The sequence below is a fragment of the Mandrillus leucophaeus genome, unplaced genomic scaffold (assembly GCF_000951045.1).
Source record: "Mandrillus leucophaeus isolate KB7577 unplaced genomic scaffold, Mleu.le_1.0 Scaffold541, whole genome shotgun sequence".
Classification (NCBI taxonomy): domain Eukaryota; kingdom Metazoa; phylum Chordata; class Mammalia; order Primates; family Cercopithecidae; genus Mandrillus; species Mandrillus leucophaeus.
This window is the reverse complement of record NW_012105820.1, coordinates 29,492-55,994: the sequence shown is the minus strand read 5'-3', so window position 1 is coordinate 55,994 and position 26,503 is coordinate 29,492. Positions and strand designations below refer to the sequence as shown.

General features: G+C 53.2%; 2 protein-coding genes across 4 annotated transcripts in view; both read right to left on the bottom strand.

Annotated features, from left to right (window-relative positions):
• Positions 1 to 3,441: 3,441 nt before the first annotated feature.
• On the bottom strand, positions 3,442 to 21,725 carry FLOT2 (flotillin 2). 3 transcript variants are annotated; one of them, XM_011997487.1, is made up of 13 exons: positions 21,432 to 21,552; positions 13,042 to 13,123; positions 9,955 to 10,045; positions 9,709 to 9,782; positions 8,310 to 8,400; positions 7,194 to 7,317; positions 6,664 to 6,782; positions 6,428 to 6,541; positions 6,218 to 6,337; positions 5,914 to 6,128; positions 5,297 to 5,480; positions 4,820 to 4,969; positions 3,442 to 4,707 (listed from the first exon to the last, which is right to left on the bottom strand). In XM_011997487.1, the coding sequence occupies exons 1-13, from the start codon at positions 21,478 to 21,480 to the stop codon at positions 4,669 to 4,671; spliced, it is 1,452 nt and encodes a 483-aa protein (XP_011852877.1). In that variant the 5' UTR covers positions 21,481 to 21,552; the 3' UTR covers positions 3,442 to 4,668. The 3 variants fall into 3 exon arrangements, with proteins under 3 accessions (XP_011852877.1, XP_011852878.1, XP_011852879.1); XM_011997488.1 differs by lacking the exons at positions 9,709 to 9,782; positions 9,955 to 10,045 and having other exon boundaries at positions 21,432 to 21,725; XM_011997489.1 differs by lacking the exons at positions 8,310 to 8,400; positions 9,709 to 9,782 and having other exon boundaries at positions 21,432 to 21,591.
• The window catches only part of DHRS13 (dehydrogenase/reductase (SDR family) member 13), a 5,615-nt gene continuing 795 nt past the window's right edge, over positions 21,684 to 26,503 (bottom strand). The window contains exons 2-5 of the mRNA XM_011997551.1: positions 26,476 to 26,499; positions 25,387 to 25,510; positions 24,885 to 25,196; positions 21,684 to 22,799 (exon numbers count right to left, since the gene is read on the bottom strand). Of these exons, the coding sequence (XP_011852941.1) occupies positions 22,348 to 22,799; positions 24,885 to 25,196; positions 25,387 to 25,510; positions 26,476 to 26,499 (912 nt within the window). The 3' untranslated portion in view covers positions 21,684 to 22,347. The remainder of the gene's footprint in view (positions 22,800 to 24,884; positions 25,197 to 25,386; positions 25,511 to 26,475; positions 26,500 to 26,503) is intronic.

Below are 26,503 nucleotides of genomic sequence, written 5' to 3'. Positions count from 1 at the left end.
TCATGATCTGCCCGCCTCAGCCTCCCAAAGTGCTGGGATTACAGGTGTGAGCTACCATTTCTGGCCCCTTTCCTTTTTTTTTTTTTTTTTGAGACAGAGTCTTACTCTGCCACCCAGGCTAGAGTGTAGTGGCACAATCTCAGCTCACCACAACCTCTGTCTCTTGGGTTCAATCGATCTCCTGTCTCAGCCTCCTGAGTAGCTGGGACTACAGGCGTGCACCACCACGCCCAGCTAATTTTTTGTGTTTTTAGTAGAGACCGGGTTTCACTATGTCGGCCAGGCTGGTCTTGAACTCCTGACCTCAAGTGATCCACCCACCTTGGCCTCCCAAAGTGTTGAATATTTCTTTTACATTAGCCTCTATTTCCTCTGGAGGTATTTACCCAAGTGCACCAGGAGGTATTGGTGCCACACACAACCCTCCTGTTCTGCTAGTGAATAGTCTAAGGCCAATTGCTTTTCCAACACCACACTGGCTAGTGAATTTAGAGAAATATGCATATTTTGGAGAACCTCTCCAGTTTAAGCTGCCAGAGCCTTGGGTATTCAGATTAAATTTCTTAGGGTGACCTCATAACAGGCAACTCCCCTGCAAGAAAGGGCGGCCACCCCACAGCAAGTCTGGCAGCTTCCACGGTTTGTCCAACACCGCCCCCTGCTTTTTTTTTTTTTTTGAGACACGGTCTCTGTCACCTAGGCTGGAGTGCAGTGATGTGATCATAGTTCACTGCAGCCTCCATCTCCTAGGCTTGTGCGATCCTCCCACCTCAGTCACCAGAGTAGCTGGGACTACAGGCACAAACCACCGTGCTCAGTTAATTTTTTTTTTTTTGAGATGGAGTTTTGCTCTGTTGCCCAGGCTGGAGTGCAGTGGCACGATATCAGCTCACTGCAATGTCCACCTCCTGGGTTCAAGCAATTCTCCCTGCCTCAGCCTCCTGAGTAGCTGGGATTAAAGGAGCCTGCCACCACGCCTAGCTAATTTTTGTAGTTTTAGTAGAGACAGGGTTTCGCCATATTGGTCAGGCTGGTCTCAAACTCCTGACCTCAGGTGATACGCCCGCCTCAGCCTCCCAAAGTGCTGGGATTACAGGCATGAGCCACCATGCCTGACTGGCCAAGACCTATTTTGATGATGCAATATATCAAAATTTTCTTTTATGGTTAGTCCTTTTTTTTTTTGGTCTTAAGAAATCTTGCCTATGTCAAGGTTACAGAAACATTCCCTGCTTGCTCTATGAACTTTATGTTTTGAGTTTTTACGTTAGGTCTGTGATTCACCCCAAATTAGATTTGGGTATATGGTGTGAGGTAGGGGTTGCAATTCAATTTTTTTTTTTTTCTTTTTTTTTTTTGTGACAGAGTCTCACTCTGTTGCCCAGGCTAGAGTGCAGTGGCATGATCTCAGCTCACTGCAACCTCTGCTGCCCGGGTTCAAGTGATTCTTCTGCCTCAGCCTCCTGAGTAGCTGGCATTACAGGCACCTGACACTGCACCAGGCTACTTTTTGTAGTTTTTATTTTATTATTTTTTGAGACAGAGTCTCGCTCTGTCACCCAGGCTGGAGTGCAGTGGTGTGGATCTCGGGTCACTGCAAGCTCTGCCTCCTGGGTTCATGCCATTCTCCTGCCTCAGTCTCCCAAGCAGCTGGGACTACAGGTGCCCACCACCATGCCTGGCTAATTTTTTGTATTTTTAGTAGAGACAGGGTTTTACTGTGTTAGCCAGGATGGTCTCGATCTCCTGACCTGGTGATCTGCCCACCTCGGCCTCCCAAAGTGCCAGGATTACAGGCGTGAGCCAACATGCCCAGCCTATTTTTGTAGTTTTTAGTAGAAACAGGGTTTCACCATCTTGGCCAGGCTGGTCTTGAACTCTAGACCTTGTGATCCACCTGCCTAGGCCTCCCAAAGTGCTGGGATTACAGGTATAAACCATTGCGCTTGGCTGCAATTCAATTTTTTTCCCCCAATACAGACCCAGTTGTTCTAGCACCATCTGTTCCTTTCTCCCTTGAATTGTCTTGGTGCCTAAAATTACCTTTTAAGGTGTATCAAATGGTATCATTCCTTTTTCAAAGCCTTTCAGTGGTTTCCCACCTCAGAATAAAGGCCAAAATATGCCTCATTAAGGTTCTACATGATCTGGAAAAATGAGATCCTGACTCATCTTCTGATACCGACTTACTCCCTTGCTCCAAACATCCTGACCTTGCTATTCTTTCATCATGCCAGACACTCTCCCGCCTCAGGCCTTTGGATGGAAAGCTCTTCCTTCAGATATCCACATGGCTCATTCCTTTACTTTCTTCAGGGCTACGTTCTTAATGAGGCCTTTTTTGGATCCCCTAAAATTTCAGCGGCCTCTCACACTTCTTATTTCCTTCTTTTCCTTATGACTTACCATTATCTAACATACTGTATGTTTAATTTTTCTTGTTTCTATCTGAATGTAAGCTTGAATGGCTATGCATTTATTTTGTTGACTATCACTCTGGCATCTGAGACAATGCTTAGTACATGGCAAGCATTTGATAAATTCATTAAATGAATAAGAATGTTGGCTGGGCGCAGTGGCTCATGCCTGTAATCCCAGCACTTTGGGAGGCTGAGGCAGGTGGATCACGAGGTCAGGAGATCGAGACCATCTTGGCTAACATGGTGAAACCCCTTCTCTACTAAAAAATACAAAAAAATTAGCTGGGCGTGGTGACGGGCACTTGTAGTCCCACCTATGCAGGAGGCTGAGGCAGGAGAATGGTGTGAACCCAGGAGGCGGCGCTCGCAGTGAGCTGAGATCACGCCTCTGCACTCCAGCCTGGGCGACATAGCGAGACTCCGTCTCAAAAAAAAAAAGGATATGGAGGCCCAGAAAGATGAAGTTACTCACCTAAGATTACACAGATAATAAATAACAAAGCTAAAATTTAAACCTAAGTTGCCTTACTTCAGAGTCTAAGCTCTTAAGCCTGAGAGATGGGCTCCATTACTGAGTAGGGCTCAGTATACTGGTACAGAGGTGCAGTGAACTGGCAGGTTCCTCCACCTTTTCTTTTTTTGTTGTTTTTTTAAGAGATGGAGTCTTGCTATGTTGTCCAGGCTGGACTCAAACTCCTGGGCTCAAGCAATTCTCTCACCTCAGCCTCCTGAGTAGCTGGCACTACAGGCATGTGCAACTGCGCCCTGTCAGCCCCCTCCACCTTCTGCCTGTGATGGAGCCAGATGTTCCAGGGCTGGGGTTTGACCTCAGCATCTTAGCCAATCAGGCATGTCCAAGGCACAAGGCGGGGGCGGTGGCGCAAGGCCAGTGTGCTGTGTGCTGTTGCCCTCCAGTGGCTAGGGTGGGGAAGAACAGGCTAAAAGCTGCCTTGAAGCTGAAGAGGGATAGGGGACGTGGTTGGTTCTTGGTTCTCTCCTCACAGAAGACACAATGCAGGGGTGGGCATTAAGAGATCTTTATTTTACCAGAAGGGACAGGCAGTGGGGCAGTGCAACATCCAAGCCCCAGACCAGACATGCAGCATCCACATGCAGGAAGAGCTACACAGGCTGGGGCAGGGCCAGGGTGGGGTGCTGGGATCACTGGACATTCACAGCACCCCTGCCAAGACGCTTGGGTCCTGGGCTCTTCTGCCTCCATTGGAGCAACGAGACAGAGTATTGGGTTGCTTCCCCATGGCTGGAACCCCATCACTCTGGCCAGGAAGAAAGATGGCACAAGGGCTCTGGGGTCTGGCCAGGTTACAGCACTCTATTCTGTACAGGGTTGGCACAGCCTTGTCCACCAGAAGGGCCCAACACCCAGGACAGTGCAGCCCTAGCAGGAAGAAGGTCTACACACTCTTCTGTCCCCAACAGGGCTAGACCCTCATCTCAGAAAACTTAGCAGAGTTGGCACCAAGCCCCACCGCCCCAGCAGACACATGCCCATGAAGAGGCCTTCCCTGAGCACAAGCAGGGGCCTCCTAAGGCAGCAGGAAACTGAGGAAGCTGCTGCAGACAGGAGGCCTTGCCTCTGTGCCTGTGGGGTCAGGGAGAAAGGACAGGGTATGAGCGCCAGCCGGGGTCTTGGGCAGATGAGGGACAGGACAGTGGTGCTAGGCCCTGCAGGTCATGGCTGCCCAGACCTAGAGGGGCAGCAGCGGGTGAGGCTGTGGGCTTCCTGGGGCAGGATTTAGGGCTGGGAAGACCAGTCCGGGAGAGAGGACAGTGACCGTCCTACATAGAACCCCTGCCCATGCTGAGCTCTGGCCACAGCCATAGGGAGGATGGGCAGAGGCACAGAGAACTTCAAGGCACCAGGATTCTGAGGAGCAGCAGGGCCACCCCCCACAGACAGAGAGTGATTGTAATAAACATCTTCAGCTTAAACTACATGATGTGCATAGGGGGAAAGAAAAAGAGATAAAGGAAAAGACACACAGGGAGATGAGACACAAACCTGATGAAAGTGGCAGTGAAAGTGGGGTAAAAGAGAGGAAGAGGAGGAGGTGGACAGAGACAGGAGGGACAGGAAGACAGCCAGAGATGGCCTGAACACGCAGCACTTCTGGTCCCTTCAAGATAAGGCACCAGAGTCAGTAACATTCCCGTTGTTCTGTGGGATTAAAACGGGTGCTGGGGGGAGGGCTGGGTGGCTGCTGAAGAGAGTGGGCCTGCAGGAGCCTCACACCTGCACACCGGTGGCCTTCTTGATCAGGGGTATCTGCAAGGATGGGACATGCCATGAGGCCTTGGCTCCAGGACCCAGGACCACTCTGCCTGGCCAGTCCGATAGGCTGCCCGGGCAACCCCACCGCAGCTAGGCAGGCACACACCTTAGACAGGTCCACGCCCGTGAGGGCATGCACAGAGGCAGGCAGTTCGGCCAGTAGTCGGTTCACTTCTGATGTGACCTTGCTGTTGTCTCCACTGAGGACCACAATCTCATCGACTTTGGTAAGTGGGGCAGCGATTTTGGCAGCGATCTAGGAGGTAAGAGTGGGAGGAGAGCCTGGTTGGCGCCGACTCCGTTCCCAGCCTGGTTCAGCATCTTTCCCTCCCTTCCTCAACTCACTCCAACCCCAAAGCAGCCTGGGCGGCCCTTAGTGAGCCATGGTAAGAGAGGCCCTGTAGGCCAGGGATGGCTTAGGTCTGTTGTAGGGTTCCTGCCCCCTGCTGAAGATGCTCCTCATTTAACCCTTCTAGCCACCTGTCCCTGTGTTACTCGCAAGGCCCAGAGAAGTTCTGGCACTTGCCCAGCTAGTCAAGCAAGGACACTCGGACCCTAGGACCCACTTAGGTGGAAGCCTCACCTGGGGCAGGGCCTCCAGCACCAAGGCCATCTTGGCTGCATCCCCGTATTTCTGGTAGGCTTCCGCCTTGAGCTTCATCCGCTCAGCCTCCGCCTTGCCCATCGCCTCGATGACTGCTGCTTCCGCCTCCCCGATTTTGCGGATCTTCTCAGCCTCTGCCTGTGCCAAGAGGACCTGCTTCACCCTGGGGGAGCCCAGGCCAGGCAGGATCAGTGGGATGTACCAGGGTCCCCTCAAGCCTTGCCTGGGGGCCAGCAATCCTTCAAATACTCTGCCTTGGGGGTTGTCAGGGGTGGGAAACATTTGAACGGAGGGGGGTGGCCTCACCTTCTAGCTCTGGCCAGGGAAAGGCCACCAGCTCCCAGCTCTAAGTGGGAGGGGACAAACCAGGATGCTGTCTATGCCCAAGCACTATAGGCACTGGAGCCTCCTTTATCTATTTAGTCTTCCTAACAGCAGTCCCACAGGGTACATGGGGTTATCCTCACTTCACAGTGAGTAAGAAGACACAGTGGAGGAGAAGTGGCTTCCAAGCTGTGGTCAGGAGAGTACAGGGAGTGCACTGAAGGCAGAGGAGGCTGACTAAGCCCTGACCCTGGCACCTGGGCGGCTCTCACTTTTCACCCTCAGCAATCTGCTGGATACGGTGGGCCTCGGCCTCGGCGGGCCGACGCACTGTAGCGATGAGCTCCTTGTCCGTACGCAGGATCTCCTGTGCCTCCACGGCAATCTGTTTCTTGCGCTGCACAACCTCAATCTCAATCTCTTCCTGCCGGATCTTCTGCTGCTCACGGGCCCCCTGTAGCTCATAGGCCAACTGGGCCTCAGCTGTCTGTAGCAAGAGGGTGGTTGGCATATTAGAGTCTAGTCACCAAGTCCTGATCCCTGATGCCCAACCCAGGATGCCCTCAGGCTGCTCACCTTGATGTTAACCTCCTCACTGAAGGCTGACTTTTGCAGCTCGAAGGCTCGCTTAGAGTCAGCAATCTTGGTGTCTGCCATGAACTTTACATCCAGCATCTCCTTCTTACACTCAGCTTCCTGAGGGCAAAACGGGCAGGTGAGTGAGTAGAGGTCCCGAGTCATCATGGTCCCATCACCCCTGAGCTTCCTGTCCTTGAACCCACGTACCCGGATGCCTGCGTCCCGTTCAGCCTCTGCCACGCCAATGTCAGCATCTCTCTGCACCACGGCAGTCTGCGTCTTGCCCAGGGAGCTCAGATAGTCCACTTTGTCATACACGTCCTGGGGAGGGAATGGGGTAACAGAGGCTCAAAGGAGCAGCCAGAGGCACAAAGATGCCCCTCTAGCGAAGCCAGCATCTGCCAGAGGGACACCAGGAGATACAGCTTCCCATCACATCGTACCTTGATGGTAAAGCTGAGGATCTCAATGCCCATGCGGCCAACGTCAGGGGCTGCCACCTCCCGCACCAGCTTGGCAAACTGGTCCCGGTCCTGATAAATCTGCTCCACTGTCAGGGTACCTGGGGGCAGAGAGATCAGGGGCTGGCTCCCCAGGGACCCAGCCAGCTGGGGAAGGGAGGAGGCATGCATGTAGAGGTCAGGGTGCATGCAGGGTGCTGCAGTCTGAACTGGGTCTCCTGGGGTATCTTTTCTCAACAGCACTTAACACCGAGCCTCCTGCTGCACAGTCCAGGCTGGACAAGGAAAAGTGTCCCAAGCAGCACTAGGTTCCTGAGCAGACTGACAGCCCCCATCCCACCCTAGTGCCCTCTCCTTCACTCAAGTCACCTGAGGTTTTGAAATTAAATATTGGAGGAAGAACGTTTTAGCTTGAAACACCAGTGAAACAGGTCCCCTGCCCAGCCCTGCACCCCTTCCTGCCTTGGCTTAGGGGCCCCGTGAGGCTCCTCAAAGGCAGGACAGGGCCTCACCGAGGATGGAGCGCAGATGTCCCTCCAGGGTCTGTAGGACGACGTTTTTGATGTCCTGCACGTTCTTACCCAGAAACTGCTCACAAGCCACAGCCAGGAGCTCCTTCTCTGTCATAATCTTCACCTGCCAGTGATGACAGAGGCGCTTCAGCCAGGCTGGAGTGAGGAAGACGGAGGCCCCAGACCCAGAGGTAGGCAAGATGATGGCTGTGCCTCCTCCCTTCCTTTTTTCAGACCTGGAGGCCCTAGGGGGCTGGAATCTGTCTGAGGCCTCTAGTGGGGAGATAGCAGCACAAGGGCTTCTCACACTGTGAAACTTCACCTGCACTGGCAGCCCCAGGCCCTGCCACGGCCTCTCATGGGCATTCGGGACTTGTCTCCCCACCCCTTCAGCCTACTGTCCCCTCACCAGCCAATTCCTCCCTTGCAGGCTTCCCACACGTGGGAGACCCTGAGGCTGAGGGGCAGAGAGTATGACAAGCAGAATGAGCAATAGGGACACAGACAGAGAAGGAAAGAGCCTGGACAGGGCATGAGAGGGTTGGCGGATGCAACCAAGGATGCCTCTCTTTCTTGAGGTACTCAGCCAACCCCTCGCCGAGGCCTACAGCATGGCTGAACCTCGCTGCCCTGTGATGCCAAGAGGTGGATCGGGGCTGGAAGCCCTCACCTAGGCCCCCAGCTGGGAATATGACACAGCCTCTGACTCCCAGAGTCCAGAGCTCCTCTGCCTCACATGCCTCTCCCTCTGGGCCCCACCCCTCCCACCCCATACCCAGGGAACAAGGAAGGCCTGGATTCTGGGGCTTGACATTTCCAACACCTGCAAAGAATGGGGGTGGGGTTAGTGAGCCAGGAGCCCTCAGCACTGGTTCTGTCCCTCGTGGGCCCGCTGAGGAGAGAAGGGGTGTCTGTTAGTCCTGCTGGGTGGCCAAAAGGGCCCGGTGAGCATGTTCCAGTGGCGATGACCCGACTGGCCCTCTCTTGCGGGACTTGCGGGGGCTGGGGCGCTGGAGAGAGACTGCCCCTGGCTGCCGTCCTCTCCTCCTCCCCCCGAACCCGAGTACAGGACCAGGCAGCTCAACGGACATGCGCAGGGCTGCTGAGTTACTATACCTGGGCGACACCCGTCACAGTTAAAGCTACCCCCTCGGCCGTCTCTACGTCCTCGCAGCGGGGCTGCAACGTCATAATCTCTAGGGAAATCCTGCCAAGAAATGCAAAACAGGGGCATGGGTCTGGGGGCGCAGGGCCTGGTGGTGTTGGGAAAGAGTCCAGTACCTCACTGCTCCGGCTGCGTCCTGGTGAGGAAGGTGGAGGAAGGACTCTCAATGGGGCTGAGATGGGAGTGTCTGAGAAGGAGGTGGGCAGGAGGGCAGGTGGGTGCAGGTGGCCTCAGGGGAAGGAGCGGAAGTGAGCTCTGTATGTGCACATACTCTCTGCTCAAGCCAGCCTGGCTGGTTGTGAGGAAAACGAAGTAGAAAGAAGTGGCTGTAGGTGGTTGGGGGCTGGTGGTTGGGGGAGAATTCAGGTGTAGCTGTGTGTATGTTCTAGGATAGCAAGTCAGTGCTGGTCCTCCCGGCTCTGCTGCGTAGGCCATCCGTGGATGTCATCTGAGCCTCCCGCAGGGGCCCTGGCCCATTCCTTGATCTACCCAGCACTCCAGGGTGCCCCAGGAAGCTGCCCGGAAAGTTCTGTCTGATTGCCTGGCATCCTGGAGTATGCGCACTGCTGGGCTAAGATGGAAGTGATTCTGTACCTGCCCCTTGCCAGAGAAGCCCTACCGGGTGGCTGCAGCCTTTTGACTTGAAACCCACATCTGGTATTAGGCCCAGGTGGGTCACATGGGGAATGCACACTGAGGTCACACTAGAGCTTCTTGGCCAAGGAGTGTTAACCCTGGAAAGAGTTGTTCTGGCCAGGCAATCTGATTCCTCCAGGGTCCACAGTCACCCGCCTTAAAAGGGATCTGGGCAAGTGCAGGTGTTTCAAGTGCAGGTGTGGGTGTGGAGCGGGACAGGACTGCATCAAATGGGGTGCTGAGGGAGGCCTGGACCCTACCCCTTCCACACAAGGTACTCCAAGCCTCTCAGGCCTCTGCACTTCCCATGGCTACAAGGGCTAAGGAGATGGGGATGGTCCCCTTCCCCATTAGAGACGGCAGGATGGGTGAAGAAGGGAGTGGTGGTATAGTGTTTTTGCCTAAGTGGAGGCTGAAGGGCAATTTAATGCAGAGGGAAGGGGTGAGAAAGATGCAGTTCAGGCCTCTTCCAGCCTGGGAACCTGCTGGCACACAAGCTCTGAGGGGGCGGGGGCTTTTTGTTGTTCACTCCTGCAGTCCACATGCCTCGAATTGAGAAGGTGCTCAGTAGAGAGCTGGTGAATGAAGCAATGAAGAGGGGAACCCACACATGACAGAGTAAGCATTTGGAGCTACTTAACACTTAAGCCCAAGAATAGATTTCACCAGCTATGGCTGCATGGTAATGAAAGCCTGGCATCCAGGGACACTCACTGGCAGACTTGGCAAAGCTTCCAGAATCCCTTGCTGTTTTCCCACTTGCAGTCCAATAGGCAAGGGCAAGGGACCTGGGGATCTACAGGAATCCATACTGGCACCCAGAGCAGTTGGAGGAGAGAAAAGAGGAGAGGGAGGAAGGCACGATCTCAGGAGGGGAGTCCACTGGCTCCTGTCTGCCAGGCCCCGCAGGGCAGGAAGAGAGAAGGTTAGACACGGAGGAGGAAGCAGGTGGGTTATTACCTGTGCAACCCCTGTTACGAATAGTGGAACCCCCTCCGACGTCTCAATATTCTCACAGCGACACAGGATGGTCATAACCTCCAGAGACAGTCTGAGGAGCAGCCAGGGGATGGGGAGAGGTAGGGACAGGAAGGGGAGGAGGGGACACAGCAAACACACACAGTAGTTACCAGACAAGCACCGATGCCTGACGCCTAGGGACAGCGGTGGGGGGGCATGCTGTCAGTAATCCAACCCCCCAACTGCCAGCTCAGCTGAGGGTTGCAGGACAGCAGAGACCCCCCGTGCTGCTCCAAGGCCTCTGGGTCTCTTCTCTAGCCCCAAACCCTTCTAGTGAGCACCTGCTGGGCTGGGGAAGATGCCTGCTGCCACTCTGGGCCTGCGGCCTGAGGTCAGGAGGCTTGTGCACAGCGCACCTGGGTTGCCCGCCACCTCACTTTCCCAGGGATCCTGTCGCAATCTGGGAGACTGAGCCTGAGCCTTAGCCCCCTGTCTTCACACAGGTAAACCTGTGTTTCCAGAAATCGGGAGTAGGAGGCTATTCTGGGGACTCCTGAGCTTTAGCAAATGCTGAATCCACCAGGTCTGCACTTTCTATCACTAAGAAGGCAAGGCGAGGCCAGAAAAGCCCAAATGTTCTGATGTGGGGGTCAAGGAAGGCTGGGGGAGGAGAAAGTGTGTTCCTGCCAGAATATTCAGGGACAACTGGGAGATAAGGGAGATATTTAATTGGGAATTTCCAAAGTTTTCCAGGGGCAGAGAGAAGATTATTGGCAAAGAAAACAAGGTGCCTCGAAGCTCCCTGGGCCATGCTGGCTGGGCCTCCCTAGGCAGTGTGTGTGCAGGGGGGGTGTCTAGACAGAGTCCAGGCTGTAGACAGTGTGGAACGTTTCCCTAAATCAGAGGAAGGAAGAGAGGACAGAGGCCGAGGGTGAAGGGGCAGAAGCAGGTGGAGGGGTGATAAGCAGCAGCAGTCAATGTGCAGCCCCCATCTCAGCCCTGGGAGGGGCCATCCCCACAGTGCCAGCCCTGGGGCTCTGGCCATGCAGATGTGCAAAGGTTGCCTTCGTTTGAGCCCCTAACACTAGCAGCCTTCGGCCTGAGAGGATTCTTGACCCAGCTCAGACAGGAACCCACCAAGCTCTCTTCTGGGGAAGGAGAGAGGGAAACAGGGGAGAGAGAGGGAGGGAGGAAGGGTAGTGGGGAGGGAAGAAGGGAGGCTGCAGCTCAGATGCCAAAGGTGGAAGAATTGCTCAGGTAAGAGAGAGCTGCCCACATCAGGGCCTCGGGATAGTATAGGATGTGGCAGCAAAGTGTAGCAGGAGGGGTCACTGAGCCTGGAAGAAGAATGGCTGACCCCAAGGGCACGTGACATATAGACAGTTGCGGAAAGGACCTCGAGAGGGAGGCTAAGTATCCAGGCTGAGTTAGAAGCCTCTACTCTGACCCGAGAGGCTCCTGCCAGCATAGGGAAATAAAGGCCCCAGCCTGTGGAGATGTCCCCCAAGCAGGCTAGGGATTGGGGAAGAGGCTGCCCCCGAAGAAAAGGGGATGAGGGGAAGGACTACTGGCTCAGACTACCCAGCAAGTGAGACCAGAGGGAGGATGTGGAGCCTGGGTGTGAGGTCAGTGTCCTGGGAAGAGATACAAGGCCCTTCTCTAACTTCCAAACTTGCTGTAAGAAAGGCTCGGCCCGTCTGTCCTGGCTCTGCCCCCTGGAGCAAGAAGGGAGAGCAGGGGACCAAGAATCCAGAGAACGGACTGCAGGGGAATTGGCCTAGCAGTGGCTGCCCATGCAGGACAGGTGTCTGGACAAGATACTCTGGGAATGCACAGTGTGCGGGGTGGCGGTATGTCTGCAGAGGGCTCCCCACGGCTTCTGACAGGCCACTGGCCCACTCAGGTGCAGCCAGGATCCTCTCAAGTGGAGGTTGTGGCCACTATTGATTACTCTGACACTTTGAGCTTTGAACCAGAAGAGTCCCCCAGCATCGCTCACCTCCGGCCAGGTAAAGTGAGGGAGAGGTGGGAGAGTGGAGCGGTTACTGGGAACCAGTGAAGTTAATCCATTGTGCCATGCTTCCCAATTCCCCCTGACCCTAGCAGATGCCCTCAGACTCCCAGGAGCCTCAAGCGCTAGTAGCTTGGTGCAGACGTGAGCTGCTGACAGGTGGGGGCTGGGGCAGAGGGAGTTTCCACTGGAATCTCCATGATTTCCCCTGTGGGGTGACCGACCCCCTTGCAACATGACAGCTCTGCTGCCCTTGTTGCCTGGGTCCTGGTTGGGAAGGGTCTGCTCCTCTCCTCCCCACCATCCCATCTCCCATAATCAGGAAGGGGGCGATTGTGAAAAGGTAGCTGGCATGCCTCATTTCTTGGGTGGGCAGTGAGGGTGCCAGGAGACGCCAGGTCTGGCCCTGCCCTAGGCTCTGCAGGCAGCGGCAGGTAGAGCCGGATGGTGGGTCCTCTGGGGAGCTGAAATCTCACTTCCTCTAGTAAGTCTTTCCAGACTGATTTAGGAGGTCCAGACCTGTCTTGCTCAGCCCCAGCACTAATTCATTAGGTCCCCCTCCCTGTCTAAGTCTAACTCACCACTGTCATAGAACCACTTTTGACTATATGTCCATTCTCTGCCACATAGTCCCTGACTGCAGTCCCCAGGGCCTGCATGGGTAAGGGTGTGCATGGGGTCTCTCCAGCCTTTCCTCCCTTCATATGCCCACTCCAAACTGGGTGTATAATAAAAGACTTCTTAAATAACTTTGAGTTGTAATCAGGAAATCAAGATTCTGCCTGGGATATGACCCTGAATTCTCTGGGACAGAAGTAATGCCACCTCCGGTGGAAAAAAGAACATCCACTAAGGAGGGGGTGCCCATGACAGACCTACCTGACGCGTGTCTCCCGCACCCCTGTGCAACCCCTCTCACATGCTTCTTAGGAGGCGCCCTCCCCACCCCTCCAACAGAATGGAATGTGGAAACGGTGGATGCTCTAGCTGACCCTCAGGGTGAAGCAGAACAATGCTGGAAGCCCCTATCTCCCTGGCCCACTCCATGACAGGTCCTAGAGCCCCCAGGTGCTTACCTCTGAGTGTCGGAGATACACCACCAGGCCCAGGCCCAGCCGCCAAACACGTACTGTTTGTAGTCGGAACCACAGCAGCCCCCTGGGGAGCAAAAAAACCACCACAGGTCAGTCTGTTCTTGGGTCTGTCTACCCTCCAGCCCACTGAGCCACTTTTGTTGTTTATCTGCTCTGATACTTGACAACGCCTACTGTTGGGTGCCTAGTGGAGGTTACACATAAATGAGAGAGAAGTTCTCCCTGCCCTTATGGGACTTAAAATCTTGCTTGGTAGACAGGCAATTTACATAAAGAGAAGGATAGCCAATGAATAGTTCAGAATGTAAGTGCTTCCAGAGAACAGAAGAACAGAACAGGACAATGGGCAGAGGTCATCTGGAAAAGCTTCTTTTTTTTTTTTTTTTTCCTGAGACGGAGTCTCGCGCTGTCGCCCATGCTGGAGTGCAGTGGCGCAATCTCAGCTCACTGCAAGCTCCGCCTCCCGGGTTCAAGCCACTCTCCTGCCTCAGTCTCCCAAGCAGCTGGGACTACAGGCGCCCGCCACCATGCCCGGCTAATTTTTTGTATTTTTAGTAGAGACGGGGTTTCACTGTGTTAGGCAGGATGGTCTCAGTCTCCTGACCTCATGATCCACCCGCTTCGGCCTCCCAAAGTGCTGGGATTACAGGCGTGAGCCACTGCGCCTGGCCTCCATTTTTTTTTTCCAGACAGAATGTCACTCTGTTGCCCAGGCTAGAGTGCAGTGGCGCAATCTCAGCTCACTGCAACCTCTGCCTCCCAGGTTCAAGCAATTCTCCTGCCTCAGCCTCTCGAGTAGCTGGGATTATAGGCATGTGCCACCACACCCGTCTAATTTTTTTATTCTTAGTAGAGACAGGATTTCACCACGTTGGCCAGGCTGGTCTCGAACTGTTGACCTCGTGATCCACCTGCCTTGGCCTTCCAAAATGCTGGGATTACAGGCGTGAGCCACTGCGCCTGGTCCAGCTTCCATTTTTAATTAATTCAATCAATAAACAAGTATGCCCTGGAGTTCACCTGTTATCACGGTGGGTGTAGACAGAGAGGGAACGCAGACGGGGACAATACTGGGGGGCTGGGAGGGGAGGAAGAGTCTCCCAGCCAAGGTGAGGGGGTTTGCTCTTCTGCCTGGCAGACACATCTCAGTGAGGCTGGTTCTCTACTTTCAGAACATTCAGAATGACTTTGTTCCCCACCCGTGGGAACGGGTGGGGAAGGCAAGGTCTCAAAACAAAGGCTAACTTGTGGTACCAATGGGAGAAGTGAAGACAAAGCAAAAAGGCCTAAAAAGGAACTAGTTCGGCCGGGCGCAGTGGCTCACGCCTGTAATCCCAGCACTTTGAGAGGCCGAGGTGGGCGGATCAAAAGGTCAGGAGATCGAGACCATCCTGGCTAACACGGTGAAACCCCGTCTCTACTAAAAATACAAAAGAAATTAGCTGGGTGTGGTGGCGGGCGCCTGTAGTCCCAGCTACTCAGGAGGCTGAGGCAGGAGAATGGCATGAACCCGGGAGGCGGAGCTTGTAGTGAGCTGAGATTGCGCCACTGCACTCCAGCCAGGGTAACAGAGCGACTCTCCATCTCAAAACAAAACAAAACAAAACAAAACAAAACAGGAAGTGGTTCTTGGAAACAGTGTGTCAACTATACAGAATATCTAATTCAGCCACAACCCAGATCCATGATCTAGACATGTTCTACATGTTCCCTATACAGAAATGAGAAAAATCAATTCCTAAGATTCTTGTAGTGAATTCTCTTGTTAATGTCAAAATTCCTCAGCAAGTTCAAGGAAACCTTCATAAAACTGGACAGGCAGTTAACTTGCAGTGCAAAAAAATGTACAGGAAACAAAATTCAAAGGAAATAAGTGATCTGGGAAAAACCAGAGAGTGTTATCATTTCTTTTTTTTTCTGAGACAGGGTCTCATTCTGTCGCCCAGGCCAGAGTACAGTGGTGCAATCACGGCTCGCTGCAGCCTCGACCTCTTAGGCTCAATTGATCCTCCCACCTTAGCTTCTCGAGTAGCTGGAACCGCAGGTGTGTGCCACTATGCCCAGCTAATTTTTGTATTTTTTGTGGAGACAAGGTTTCACCATGTTGCCCAGGCTGTTCTCCAATTCCTGGGCTCAAGTGATCCACAGGCATTGGCCTCTCAAAGTGCTGGGATTACAGGCGTGAGCTGCCACGCCTGGCCGAGCATTATCATTTCCACGTTCACAAATTTAGGTTTTCATGAAATCTTCAAAGAACCTCAAAAGGTTGTCTGACTCCCAAGGTCAAGGGTCTGGGGGAGTTTCATGCAGCTGGGTATCTCTGGGGACTCACAGCAGGGAACAAGGCAAGAGGAGGGGCAGAGGGCAGATCACACAGTGTCTTGTGTGTTAGGCCAAGAAGCTGTATGAGTGACTGACAGGGAGCAAGGTTACCCTTGAGAAACACATAACACTTTGCACAAGGAGGAAGACACTGGGATCAGGGAGACTGGCCTCTTGCAGTAATCCAGGCAAGGCATGGTAGCTGATACTGGCAGACAACTTCTAGAGCAGTCTTATCCGTGACAACTTTCTGCAAGGGTAAGAATGTTCTATATCTTCTTCTGTGTTTATGCTGTGCAGTACAGCAGCCTCTAGCAACATGCAACTGTTGTGCACTTCAAATGAGGCTGGCATGACTGGGGAACTGAATTTTTTATTTAATTAATTTAAATGGCCACCTGTGGCTCCTGTTCACATTGGACAGTGCAGCTCTAGAGTCTGGGTTTGGGTGGATGGTGAGGACAATAATAGAAACAGACACAATGGAGAGAACGGGAAACTGGGGACAAATTTTGGGTGGGTGGAGGCAAAGAAATAAAGACCTCCCAGTGGGCTTGAAAGGTTGGAGAGCTGGCATCTAATACTGCCTACCAGGCAGGTAACCCTGTTTTCTGGGTCTGCTGCCATGCATGAAGTTCCAGTAGTAGAGCCAGAGGTCCAGGGATCAAAGAGCAGCCCTACAGTGTGGGCAGGGAACAGTAAGAGGGGGTCCTGGGTCTCTGTCTGTCTGTTTCTCTGGGGTAGAACTACCTGCTTACAGGGCTGCTGTTCAAGGTAAGCCATTCCGGGCTTCTCTGACCTGGGAAGTGGGGTGGGGAGGCCTCTGAGGACAAGCACTCAATCTGAAACCCAAACCATCTCAGGATCAGGTGAAACTGGAAGGGGACCAAAAATCACAGCTTATTCTACATCTTCTGGCCTGGTGGGGGCTGGGGCATGGTTGCCTTGGGCTAGCTCCAGGGGACTTCTCAATGTGCAGTGGGAAGGTGGTAGTGGTGGCGGTAGGATGAGGGAGTGAGTGGGGTGGGGGATGGACAGGGTAGATGGCCACTCTTTGTTTTCCATTTTTTTTTTTTTTTTTTTTTTTGAGACAGAGTCTTGCTCTGTCGCCCAGGTTGGAGAGAATTGGCACAATATTGGCTCAATGCAACCTCCGCCTCCCAGGTTCAAGAGATTCTCTTGCTTCAGCCTCCCAAGTAGCTGGGATTACAGGCAACCACTAACACGTCTGCCTAATTTTTAAATTTTTAGTAGAGATGGGGTTTCACCATGTTGGCCAGGCTGGTCTCAAACTCCTGACCTCAGGTGGTCTGCCTGCCTCAGGCTCCCAAAGTGCTGGGATTACAGGCATGAGCTACCGCACCGAGCCCACCCTTTACCTTTAACTTATTCTTTGGCTTGGGGAGCAGGCTGCCACAGCTCAAGCTGGGCCTTGGCTAAGGGCAACATGGCCAGGTTCCCAAGGGTTGCAACAACAGGAAGCTGAAACTGCCAGATTGCCCACCCCTACCAGCATCCTCCCCTGGAAGGCAACTTCCTGCCAGCTTCCTGATCACTCAGCTTGAGCACCCCTCCCAAGAGGCCAGTTAGGTGCCTTTTCCTTGACTTCTGTAACTCTTACTCATCTCAAGACCTGGAAGTTTCTCCTGACTGTACCTCACTCTTTTTTTTTTCCTTTTTTTGAGACGGAGTCTGGCTCTGTCACCCAGGCTGGAGTGCAGTGGCCGGATCTCAGCTCACTGCAAGCTCCGCCTCCAGGGTTCACACCATTCTCCTGCCTCAGCCACCCTAGAAGCTGGGACTACAGGCGCCCGCCACCACGCCTGGCTAATTTTTTTGTATTTTTAGTAGAGACGGGCTTTCACCGTGTTAGCCAGGATGGTCTCGATCTCCTGACCTCGTGATCCGCCCGTCTCGGCCTCCCAAAGTGCTGGGATTACAGGCTTGAGCCACCGCGCCCAGCTACCTCACTCTTTCTAATCCAACTTGCTTTCCCTTTCTACAATTAAGCTGAAGAACCACAAAATACTCCATGATAACCTCTGTTCCACTCTCTTAGCCCTTCTCCAGGACACAGCCCCACCACTCTGCCCTATCAGGAGCATCCCCTGCCCTTCCTGGCCTTCCTCCACCTTTTTTTTTTTTTGAGACAGTATTGTACTCTGTCATCCAGGCTGAATGCAGTGGTGTAATCATAGCTCACTGCAGCCTTGAACTCACGTGCTCAAGCGATCCTCCAGCCTCAGCCTTCCATACACTGCCATGACTGTCTAATTAAAAAGAATTGTTTTTGTAGAGACAGGGTCTTGCTATGTTGCAGAAGCTGGTCTCAAACTCTGGGCCTTAAGTTATCCTCCCACCTCGGTCTCCTAAAGTACTGGGATTACAGGTGTGAGCCACCATGTCCAGCCCACCTTCTTCCCACTAGTCAAGAAGTCCAGGCCGGGCGCGGTGGCTCACTCCTGTAATCCCAGCACTTTGGGAGGCCGAGGCGGGCGGATTGAGAGGTCAGGAGATCGAGGCCATCCTGGCGAACACGGTGAAACCCCGTCTCTACTAAAAATACAAAAAAATTAGCCGGGCGTGGTGGCGGGCGCCTGTAGTCCCAGCTTCTAGGGAGGTTGAGGCAGGAGAATGGCGTGAACCCGGGAGGCAGTGGAGCTTGCAGTGAGCGGAGATCGCGTCACTGCACTCCAGCCTGGGCGACAGAGCAAAACTCCGTCTCAAAAAAAAGAAAAAAAGAAGTCCATATCCTGGCTGGGCATGATGGCACATGACTGCAATTCCAGCACTTTGGGAGGCTGAGGGGGGAGGATTGCTTGAACCCAGGAGTTTGAGACCAGTCTGGGCAACATAGGGAGACCCTGTCTCTACAAAAAATTAAAAATTAGCAGCCAGGCACGGTGGCTCACACCTGTAATCCCAGCACTTTGGGAGGCTGAGGTAGGCGGATCACTTTAGGCCACGAGTTTGAGAATAGCCTGGCCAACATGGTGAAACCCCGTCTCTACTAAAAGTATAAAAATTAGCTGGGCATGGTGGCGTGTGCCTGTAATCCCAGCCACTTGGGAGGCTGAGGGATGAGAATGGCTTGAACCTGGTAGATGGAGGTTGCAGTAAGCCGAAGTCACACCACTGCACTCTAGCCTGGGCAACAGAGGAAGACCTTGTGTTTTTTTTAAAAAAAACACTGAGTGTAGTGGCATGCACTTACAGTCTCAGCTACTTGGGAGGCTGAGGTGGGAGGATTGCTTGAGCCTGGGAGGTCGAGGCTGCAGCGAGCTGTGATCATGCTACTGCACTCTACTAGCCTGGGTGACAGAGCAAGACTGTGTCTCTAAAAAAAAAAAAAAAGGCCCTATCGTACTAGGGAGTTTAGCCTTTCTTGAGCCACATACCCCTTTAGCAATCCAGCAATGCCTAAGGACCCCTCCTCAAGAATATTTATTATTTATTTATGTTTTGAAACAGGGTCTCACTCCGTTGCCCAGGCTAGAGTGCACTGGTGTGATCTTGGCTCAATGCATCCTCTGCCTCCTGGGCTCAAGCGATCCTCCCACCTCAGCCTCTGGAGTAGCTGGGACCATAGGTATGTGCCACCACTCCTGGCTAATTTTTCTTTTTGGTGCAGACAGAGTTTCGCCATGCTGCCCAAGCTGGTCTCAAACTCCTGGCCTCAAGTGATCCATCTGCCTCAGCCTCTCAAATTGCTGGAATTACAGGAATTAGTCTGGCCAAGAATACTTATAAATTCATAAATACATAAGAAATTATATTGAAAGTTATCAAAATTTAAAACCAAATGTGCAATATAGTAATATGTCGTTCTTTATTAATACATTAAATATTAAGATCTAGTGGTAAATCTAATTACTAGCTTAATTTCAAAATATAAATTATTTCCTTTTTTTTTTTTTTGAGACGCTTACAAGTGTGCGCCACCATGCCCGGCTAATTTTTTGTATTTTTAACAGAAACAGGGTTTCACCATGTTAGCCAGAATGGTCTCAAACTCCTGACCTTAGCTGATCCTCCCGTTTCAGCCTCCCAAAGTGCTGGGATTACAGGCATGAGCCACTACGCCCGGCCAACAGATTTTCAAGGTACCAGCAATAACTGTCGTGTAGTAGGAAAATTTCTGCTAATACTATCATGAATTGTTGCCAACATTCATAATCACAGGAAACACTAAATTTCAGTTAGGGTGAGTGAAAATAAAATTATGCTTTTCTCCCCTCTTATCCCCACCCTGACCCCATCCAAACGAAAATGATTCCCCTTTAAAATTTTCAAAAGTAGAGAGAAAAAAGTTTTATGTTACAAACTGAAGGAGGGAGGTTAGATAAGAAAGGATGGAAAAGATGACCATGAGATGTATTAGCATCCTCCTTCTGAAACTGGGCTGGGTGAGATGCCTCTGGTCTTAGATGCAGGTCCAAGGCGCAAGGTAGACAGGTGGGGGCAGGGGTGGGAGCAGTTGCTCTGCTCTCTCAGGAGTCCACACGCAAGAGGGAGCTGGATCTCAGCTTGGTCATCTCAAATCCCAAGGTATCATTGTGCCAGGCATTATCCGCCACCCCCAACCTTCTCTGCTTCCCTGACTCCACATTCTCAGTTCTCAGCATGACCTCCTCTTCCCACCCTAAAATGGCTTTGAAGCTAACAGTGCATTGACTTCTGTTCTGAAGACCAGGTTCTCAGTAACTGGAAGGCACAGAGCAGCCCATCTCTGGGGCTCTTCTTGCCGCTCAGTCCCAAGACTTTCCACAAGGATGGAACTGTAGCTTTTGTCTTCTCAGTCCAGAGTCTGGGCTTCCTGAAGGAAATTCCACAAGAAAAACAAAGTGCAGTGCAGATTCTGGTCTCTAAAAACCTTCTCTAAGGGTGTGGACTGGGAGACAGGTCCAGGTCATATAGAGGAGCAAGTCTGGCTTCAGCGTTCTCTGGGAGTCTCCCTTCTGTCCCCAAGGCTATTTCTGGTCTTCAGGGGGGTAGGGTACTTATCTCCCACACACTGGGGATGTCCCAGTGGAGAGACTGATTTTGAGACCCAAAGTGAACTTGAAGCCATGTTTTGGAATGAAAATTCCCAGTGGATTTATCACACCTCTCCAAGGGTTGGCAGCTATAAGGCCTGGCTCAGGGCTTCTACCCCCTTCTACCTCTTCAGTAACCAGTTGTACCAAATCTGCACGCAGGCTGAAAAAAATCAGCACTGATAGTGGGAAGACAGACAAGAGAAATTCCTCCAGCTCCAGGTCTCCAAGCTGTCAGGCACCAGGACCCCCCCACCCCCGCCGCAACTCCTGAGAGTCAAGAGCTGCACAACCTGGTGGCTTGCAAGGTGTCAGCCGCTTCTTAAAGCACCCCAAATATAAAATCTCAATAGCGGCTCCTTTTCCCCAGTACCGCAGTCCCCATGCCCCACCTAGACAGAAATAATGGAACTTGCAGCATTTTGCAATCCCGAGCTGCACAGCCCAGAACCGGGTTTCCCAACCTGTAGAGGCCGCACCCGCGTCTCCTGGGCGGGCAGTGCCAGTAATCCCCAACAAGCCCCAGCGTGTTTGGAATTAACGGGTCTGACTGTGCCCAGAGAAAGGACCTCCATCTCAGGGCCCCTCCCCATACAGGCACCTGCCCTCCAGGGCTGCGCGACCCGCCCCCAATCCCGGGTTCTGGAATCCAGCCAAACCTCCGCGTTCCCCAAACCACTAGTTCCCTCCTTCCTGGAACCCCACAGCTTCAGTTCTGGACCCCCCCACCACACGGTGGAGCGGCGGGGAGGCCCCGCCTAAGGAGGGGGAGGGGGAGGAGAAGCAAATAAACACAGGAAAACACGCAGCGGGAGGGGGAGCGCCCGAGGGTGCGCAGCAAGGAAAGCGTGAGTACAAGGGGATCTCTCTTGTCAGGGGCCTCAGGTGCGGCCCGGGGGCCAGAGCCCTGCGCCGCGCGGTGGACTCAGGCCCAGCTCTTCCCTGTGCACTCCCCAGCCCTGCAACCACCCCAAGCACCCTCCACAGCACCCACCTTCCTCGCCGCCCCCTCACCTGAAACCACCAGCGCCTCGTTGGGCCCCACCGTGTGGCAGTTGCCCATGGCGCCGGCGGCACTGAGGGCCCTCGGGACCGCACAGACCCGAAGAGCAGCAGCGGGTCCGCAGCGCCGGCCGCGCCCAGCCTATCCCGCCACCCCCAGCGGCCGGCCGCCCGCTCGCCCGCGCCCCTCTGTGGTCGCAGCCCCGCCGGAAGTGTGGCGGCGGAGGGCGGGGCCGGCGCGTTGAGGCAGGAGCGAGCGTAGCCTCGGCGGTCAACGCGCTTTTATTCCAAGGGGCTCCAGATACAGATCACCCCAGCTCTGCATCCGCCCGGAAGGCGTCACCCTACTCCCATGGGGCACCTCGATACCAACTGCCCTGCCCTGACTCACTTCTCAGCACCCATCTTACGGCAGTCGGCCCTGGCCTCAGACCCCTGGGTTCAAATCTCAGGCCCTCCTCCTACTCACTGTGAGACCTTGGGCAAGTCCCTTAGCTCGGGAGCCTTATTCAACCTCATTAACATGGGGGTAATTTAACTACCTAACTAGACCGTTGCAAAGGGCTCAATTCACTAATTCTCAATGTTGGCAGTGCATCACATTGCAAACTCCCTGCCTCTGCTCCAGAGCTGATCAGAATCAATGAGGGTGGGGCCTGAAAATACTAAATCCAAATTTCCGAGAAGCACAGGGTCTAGCATATTACCCCCTCTCTCTCCATCTGGGGTTACTGTCACTCTCAGGAAGAAATAATCACCCATTATTTCTTCAACCAGGAAAAGAGATGTCCAGGGCACAGCTTGGGGCCCCAGAAAGTAACCATGGAGGTCAAGATCATAAACCCATCAGTGTCCAGGGCATGGCCTGGCACACATCCGAGGTTTTCAAGGGCCATGAAGTGCCATGGAAAGCATCCTGGCCTGAGGGTTAGGAGAGCTGGGTCTCAGGCTCAACTTTAGCCTGAATTCGGTGAGTCATCTTAGACAAATCTGGTGAGCTCTGAGGGCTGGGGTAAGGTTGAGAAACTGTGGGCTCCTCAGGGTGGGTGGTGCTCAGAGAAGATGGGGCCCCTGAGTCCTCAGACTGGGAGTCTTCATCGGGTTCAGCATCCTCCCCAGGCCCAAGCCCTGCCAGCCTCTTGCTGGCCTCCCATAGCCGATGGGCTGCCCGGTCATCTCGGGCAGCTGGAGGCACCTCTTCCACATGGCAGTTGGCAAAATATCTCCCACTGAGGGGCTCGATGCCCTCTTGTAGAGCACAATACAGGGGTGTCTGGGCACCCCCTCTTGGTGCCCGGAGCACCAGCCAAGCCAATGGGCGCAAAAGTGGGCGCAGCCATCCAGGAACATGGCGCAGGAACAGCTCCGAGTTCACAGGCCCTGTAGGCAGGAAGAAAGAAAGGAGTTGGGCTAGGCGCAGTGGTGTGCATTTATAGTCACAGCTACTCTGGAGGTGGAGCAGGAGGATCGCTTGAGCCCAGGAGTTTGAGACCAGCCTGGGCAACATAGTGAAGCTCTGTCTCTTTAAAAAAAAAAAAAAAAAAAAGAACAGAGCTAGAAGAATAGGGACAGAATCTGGTTTCAAGGGAACCAGGATAGTATTTACCAGGCATTTGGGACTTCTGCGAGGTGACTTCACTCATTTCCTGCATGAAGCCTCTTCCCTTCCATCCAAACTGCTTGTTCACCTCACATCCCAGATTTTGTTCATGCTGTGTCCCATGCCTGAAACAATTCTCAGTCTCTCTCCATCTTTTCTTCTAGCTCAAGTCCTGTTCCTTGTTTAACCAACATTTATTAAGTACTTGCAGTACACCAGCCACTATTTTGGACATTAGGGATATGGAGTGTAATAGAGGCTTAATAAAGGCTAATTGTGATCATCGCTATTATAATTACTAATGAGCTTTAGGCAGTGACTATCTAAAATGCAGTATGGTAATATGAATACGGCAGATCTTGTTATCCTGGTATAACCTCTTGCATAAGACAAAGTGTGCCTCTGGATCCCCAATTATCTCACTCAGAGTAAAAGTCAGAATGCTTATAGTGAACCTCCCTCCAAACCCTACAGGACCCAGTGCCTCTCTGTGACCTCACCTCTTGCCATTCTCCCCCTTCACTCTGTTCCAGCCACATTAGCCTTTCTCAAGCACACCAGGCCTTAGGGCCTCTGCACTTACTTTTTTCTGTTTTGGAGACAGAGTCTCGCTCTGTCACCCAGGCTGGAGTACAGTGGCGAGATCTCAGCTTACTGCAACATCCACCTCCAGGTTCAGGCGATTCTCCTGCCTCAGCCTCCTGAATAGCTGGGACTACAGGTGCCAGACACCATGTCTAGCTAATTTTTGTATTTGTAGTAGAGACAGGGTTTTCTTTTTTCTTTTTTTTCTTTTTTTGAGACGGAGTCTTGCTCTGTCCCCCAGGCTGGAGTGCAGTGGCGGTATCACAGCTCACTGCAACCTCCACTTCCTGGATTAAAGTGATTCTCCTGCCTCAGCCTCCTGAGTAGCTGGGACTACAGGCACACGCTACCACGCCTGGCTAATTTTTGTATTTTTAGTAGAGACATGGTTTCACCATGTTGGTCAGGCTGGTCTTGAACTCCTGACCTTGTGATCCCCTGCCTCAGCCTCCCAAAATGCTGGGATTACAGGCGTGAGCCACCACACCTGGCCTAGAGATGCGGTTTCACCATATTGCCCAGGTTGGTCTCAAACTCCTGACCTCAAGTGATCCACCAGCCTTGGCCTCCCAAAGTGCTGGGATTATAGGCATGAGCCACCGCTTCCGGCCCCTTTGCACTTATTATTTGCACTGTTCTCTCTTTTTCTGGGCATCTCCCCAGTGAGCCATGTATCTTTCTGGCTTCTGTTCAAATGTCACCTTTATAGATATGTCTTCCTTGACTGCCACACCATATTCCCATTCCATTTGCCCCTCGCCCTGTTTCCTCTTTCCTCAGAGAACTCTTATCACCACCCCTCATTGTATATATTTATTGGCTCTCTCCGTCTCCTCCAAACTAGAATGCAAACTCTGAGGGCAGGGTCTTAGTTTTGTTCACTGCTATATCCCCAGCACTGCAAATAATGCCTCATACAGAGTAGGTACTTGGTAAATGCTTCTTAGATGAATGAAAAATTATTAGCTATCATCATCATCATTATCAGTTCAGTCAGTGCAGATGGCTCCTGGGGGTGGGAATCCAGGTCTTATTCATGGCCATACACCCCCCAGGGCTCAGCACCCAGGCTTGTGCTGTGAGAGGAAGAACCTAAACCAGGAGAGCCTGGTTCCAAGATCAGCAAGGAACAGGTCTCTCCTTGGACTATGCTTCCTTCCTGCTCTGAGATTCTGTGACTCAATGAGGGATTGGGGGTGGGGAGGTGGTAGTGGTGTGAGGGGCACAGGATGGGGCATGGAAAGGAGAGGGGAATCGGAAGCCGAAGAACCAGACCTCACCTGGGTGCGCTGCATAGCAGGTGATGCCAGTGCCCTCAAGCTGGTTGGCAAGCTCCCGGGCAAACAGTACATTAGCCAGCTTAGTGTCAGCATATGCCCGCAGCTCCTGCCGCCAGCCCACCACTGGGCGGTCCAGGCGTTTGAAGTCGAGACGTCCCCGACAGTGGGCAGCTGAGGCTACCACCACCACGCGGCTAGGGGCACATGCCTTCAGGCAAGGCAGCAGCAGATGTGTCAGCAGAAAGGGACCGATGTGGTTCACCCGAAGCAGCAGGTTAAACGCCTCGCGGGTCCGGCCACAGGAACTGATCCCTGGGGCAGAGGCTAGATGTAAGTGGCTGCTCCAGAAGGAGCTCTGCAGCCTTGGCATCCCTATCTATGAGATGGGAGTAGGGGGCATCCTTCCCATGTGTCCACTGGCCCCAGCAGGGCTTCCGCTGGAGGGGGCAGCTGCCCCTGGCCACCCGCCACCCCCCACCCCACAGGGCCTGCTGCCCCTCACCGGCATTGTGGATGAGGATGTCCAACCGTGGCTCAGAGCTCAGGAAGGCAGTGGCAAAGGCCCGCACCGAGGCCAGATTGGCCAAGTCCAAGGCCATGAAGATGACCTCATTGTTCCCACTCTCCTGTGGAGCGGCAAGGGCTGGGCTTGTCACCAGGCATCTTTCTCCTCTTCCCTCTCTCCCCAGGAACCAAATTCTGAGAGTTCATCTCCTACTGTTTAATATAATCTGCCCCTACGTCTTAGAGTTTACTAGATAAGTGTGTGGATTCAAATCCTGACTTTGTCTTTTACTAGAGTGTGACCTTGGGCAAGATACTTAATCTCTTTGGGCCTCAGTTCTCTCACTGCATAAAGGGAATAATAACAGTACCAATCTCACCCAGCTGTTGTGAGAATGAAAGGAGTTAACATGTGTAAAATACACTCCAGCAGCACTGGGTAGGTACTTGCTATTATTATCACCTCCTTTCCCCATTACCATTTACCCCAAAATCTGTAAGACTTCTCACTGGTCTCCTCTCGCCCGCTCTTGCCCCTCCACTCCAAGCACCACGCAGCCACAAAGGGGTTCCTTCCAAAGGCTATTCTGACAGTCCGGAGCCTACTGAGGGCCGTTTATGGTCTCCAGTGGTCTGTGCTGCCCAATCTATAAAATCTAAGCTTCTCAATAGGCTCTAGAAGGTCCTCTAGCCCCCTCATTTGCCCATCTTCCTCATACTTTGTGCTTCAGCCTCATTAAATCTTTTTCTCAGTTTTTCAGATCAGTCCAGCTCTCTTGCTTACTGAGGGCCTTTGCTTATGCTGTGCCCTCTGCTGTTCCCTTTCCTACTAATCATTAACCCAACTTCTACTGATGCTTAAACGTCTCAGAACTGCAATCAGGGCCTTCAGGAAGCCCCTCCCCCACTCGGCTCTGGTGCGCCTTCCTCGGGTGACCCCGGCGCTCCGTGCACTCCCTCTTCGCGCTCAGCCGCCCGCGCCGCACTCTCCTCCCTGGACCCGGATCCTCCGCAGCCCCTTTGCTGGCTTCTCTGTGTCCCGGCGGGTTCTCGGCTCACGGTCCCACGCGCCCCCGCTGCCTCTCACCTGGCGGAGGTCGAAGGCAGCCGCCTCC

Coding starts and splice junctions, on each gene's coding strand:
- FLOT2 (XM_011997487.1), bottom strand. CDS start 21,480: ATGGGCAACTGCCACACGGTGGGGCCCAACGAGGCGCTGGTGGTTTCA. Junction 13,124..21,431: donor CGAGGCGCTGGTGGTTTCAG/GTGAGGGGGCGG, acceptor TTTGCTCCCCAG/GGGGCTGCTGTGGTTCCGAC. Junction 8,401..9,708: donor AAGCTTTGCCAAGTCTGCCA/GTGAGTGTCCCT, acceptor ATTTCTTGGCAG/GATTTCCCTAGAGATTATGA.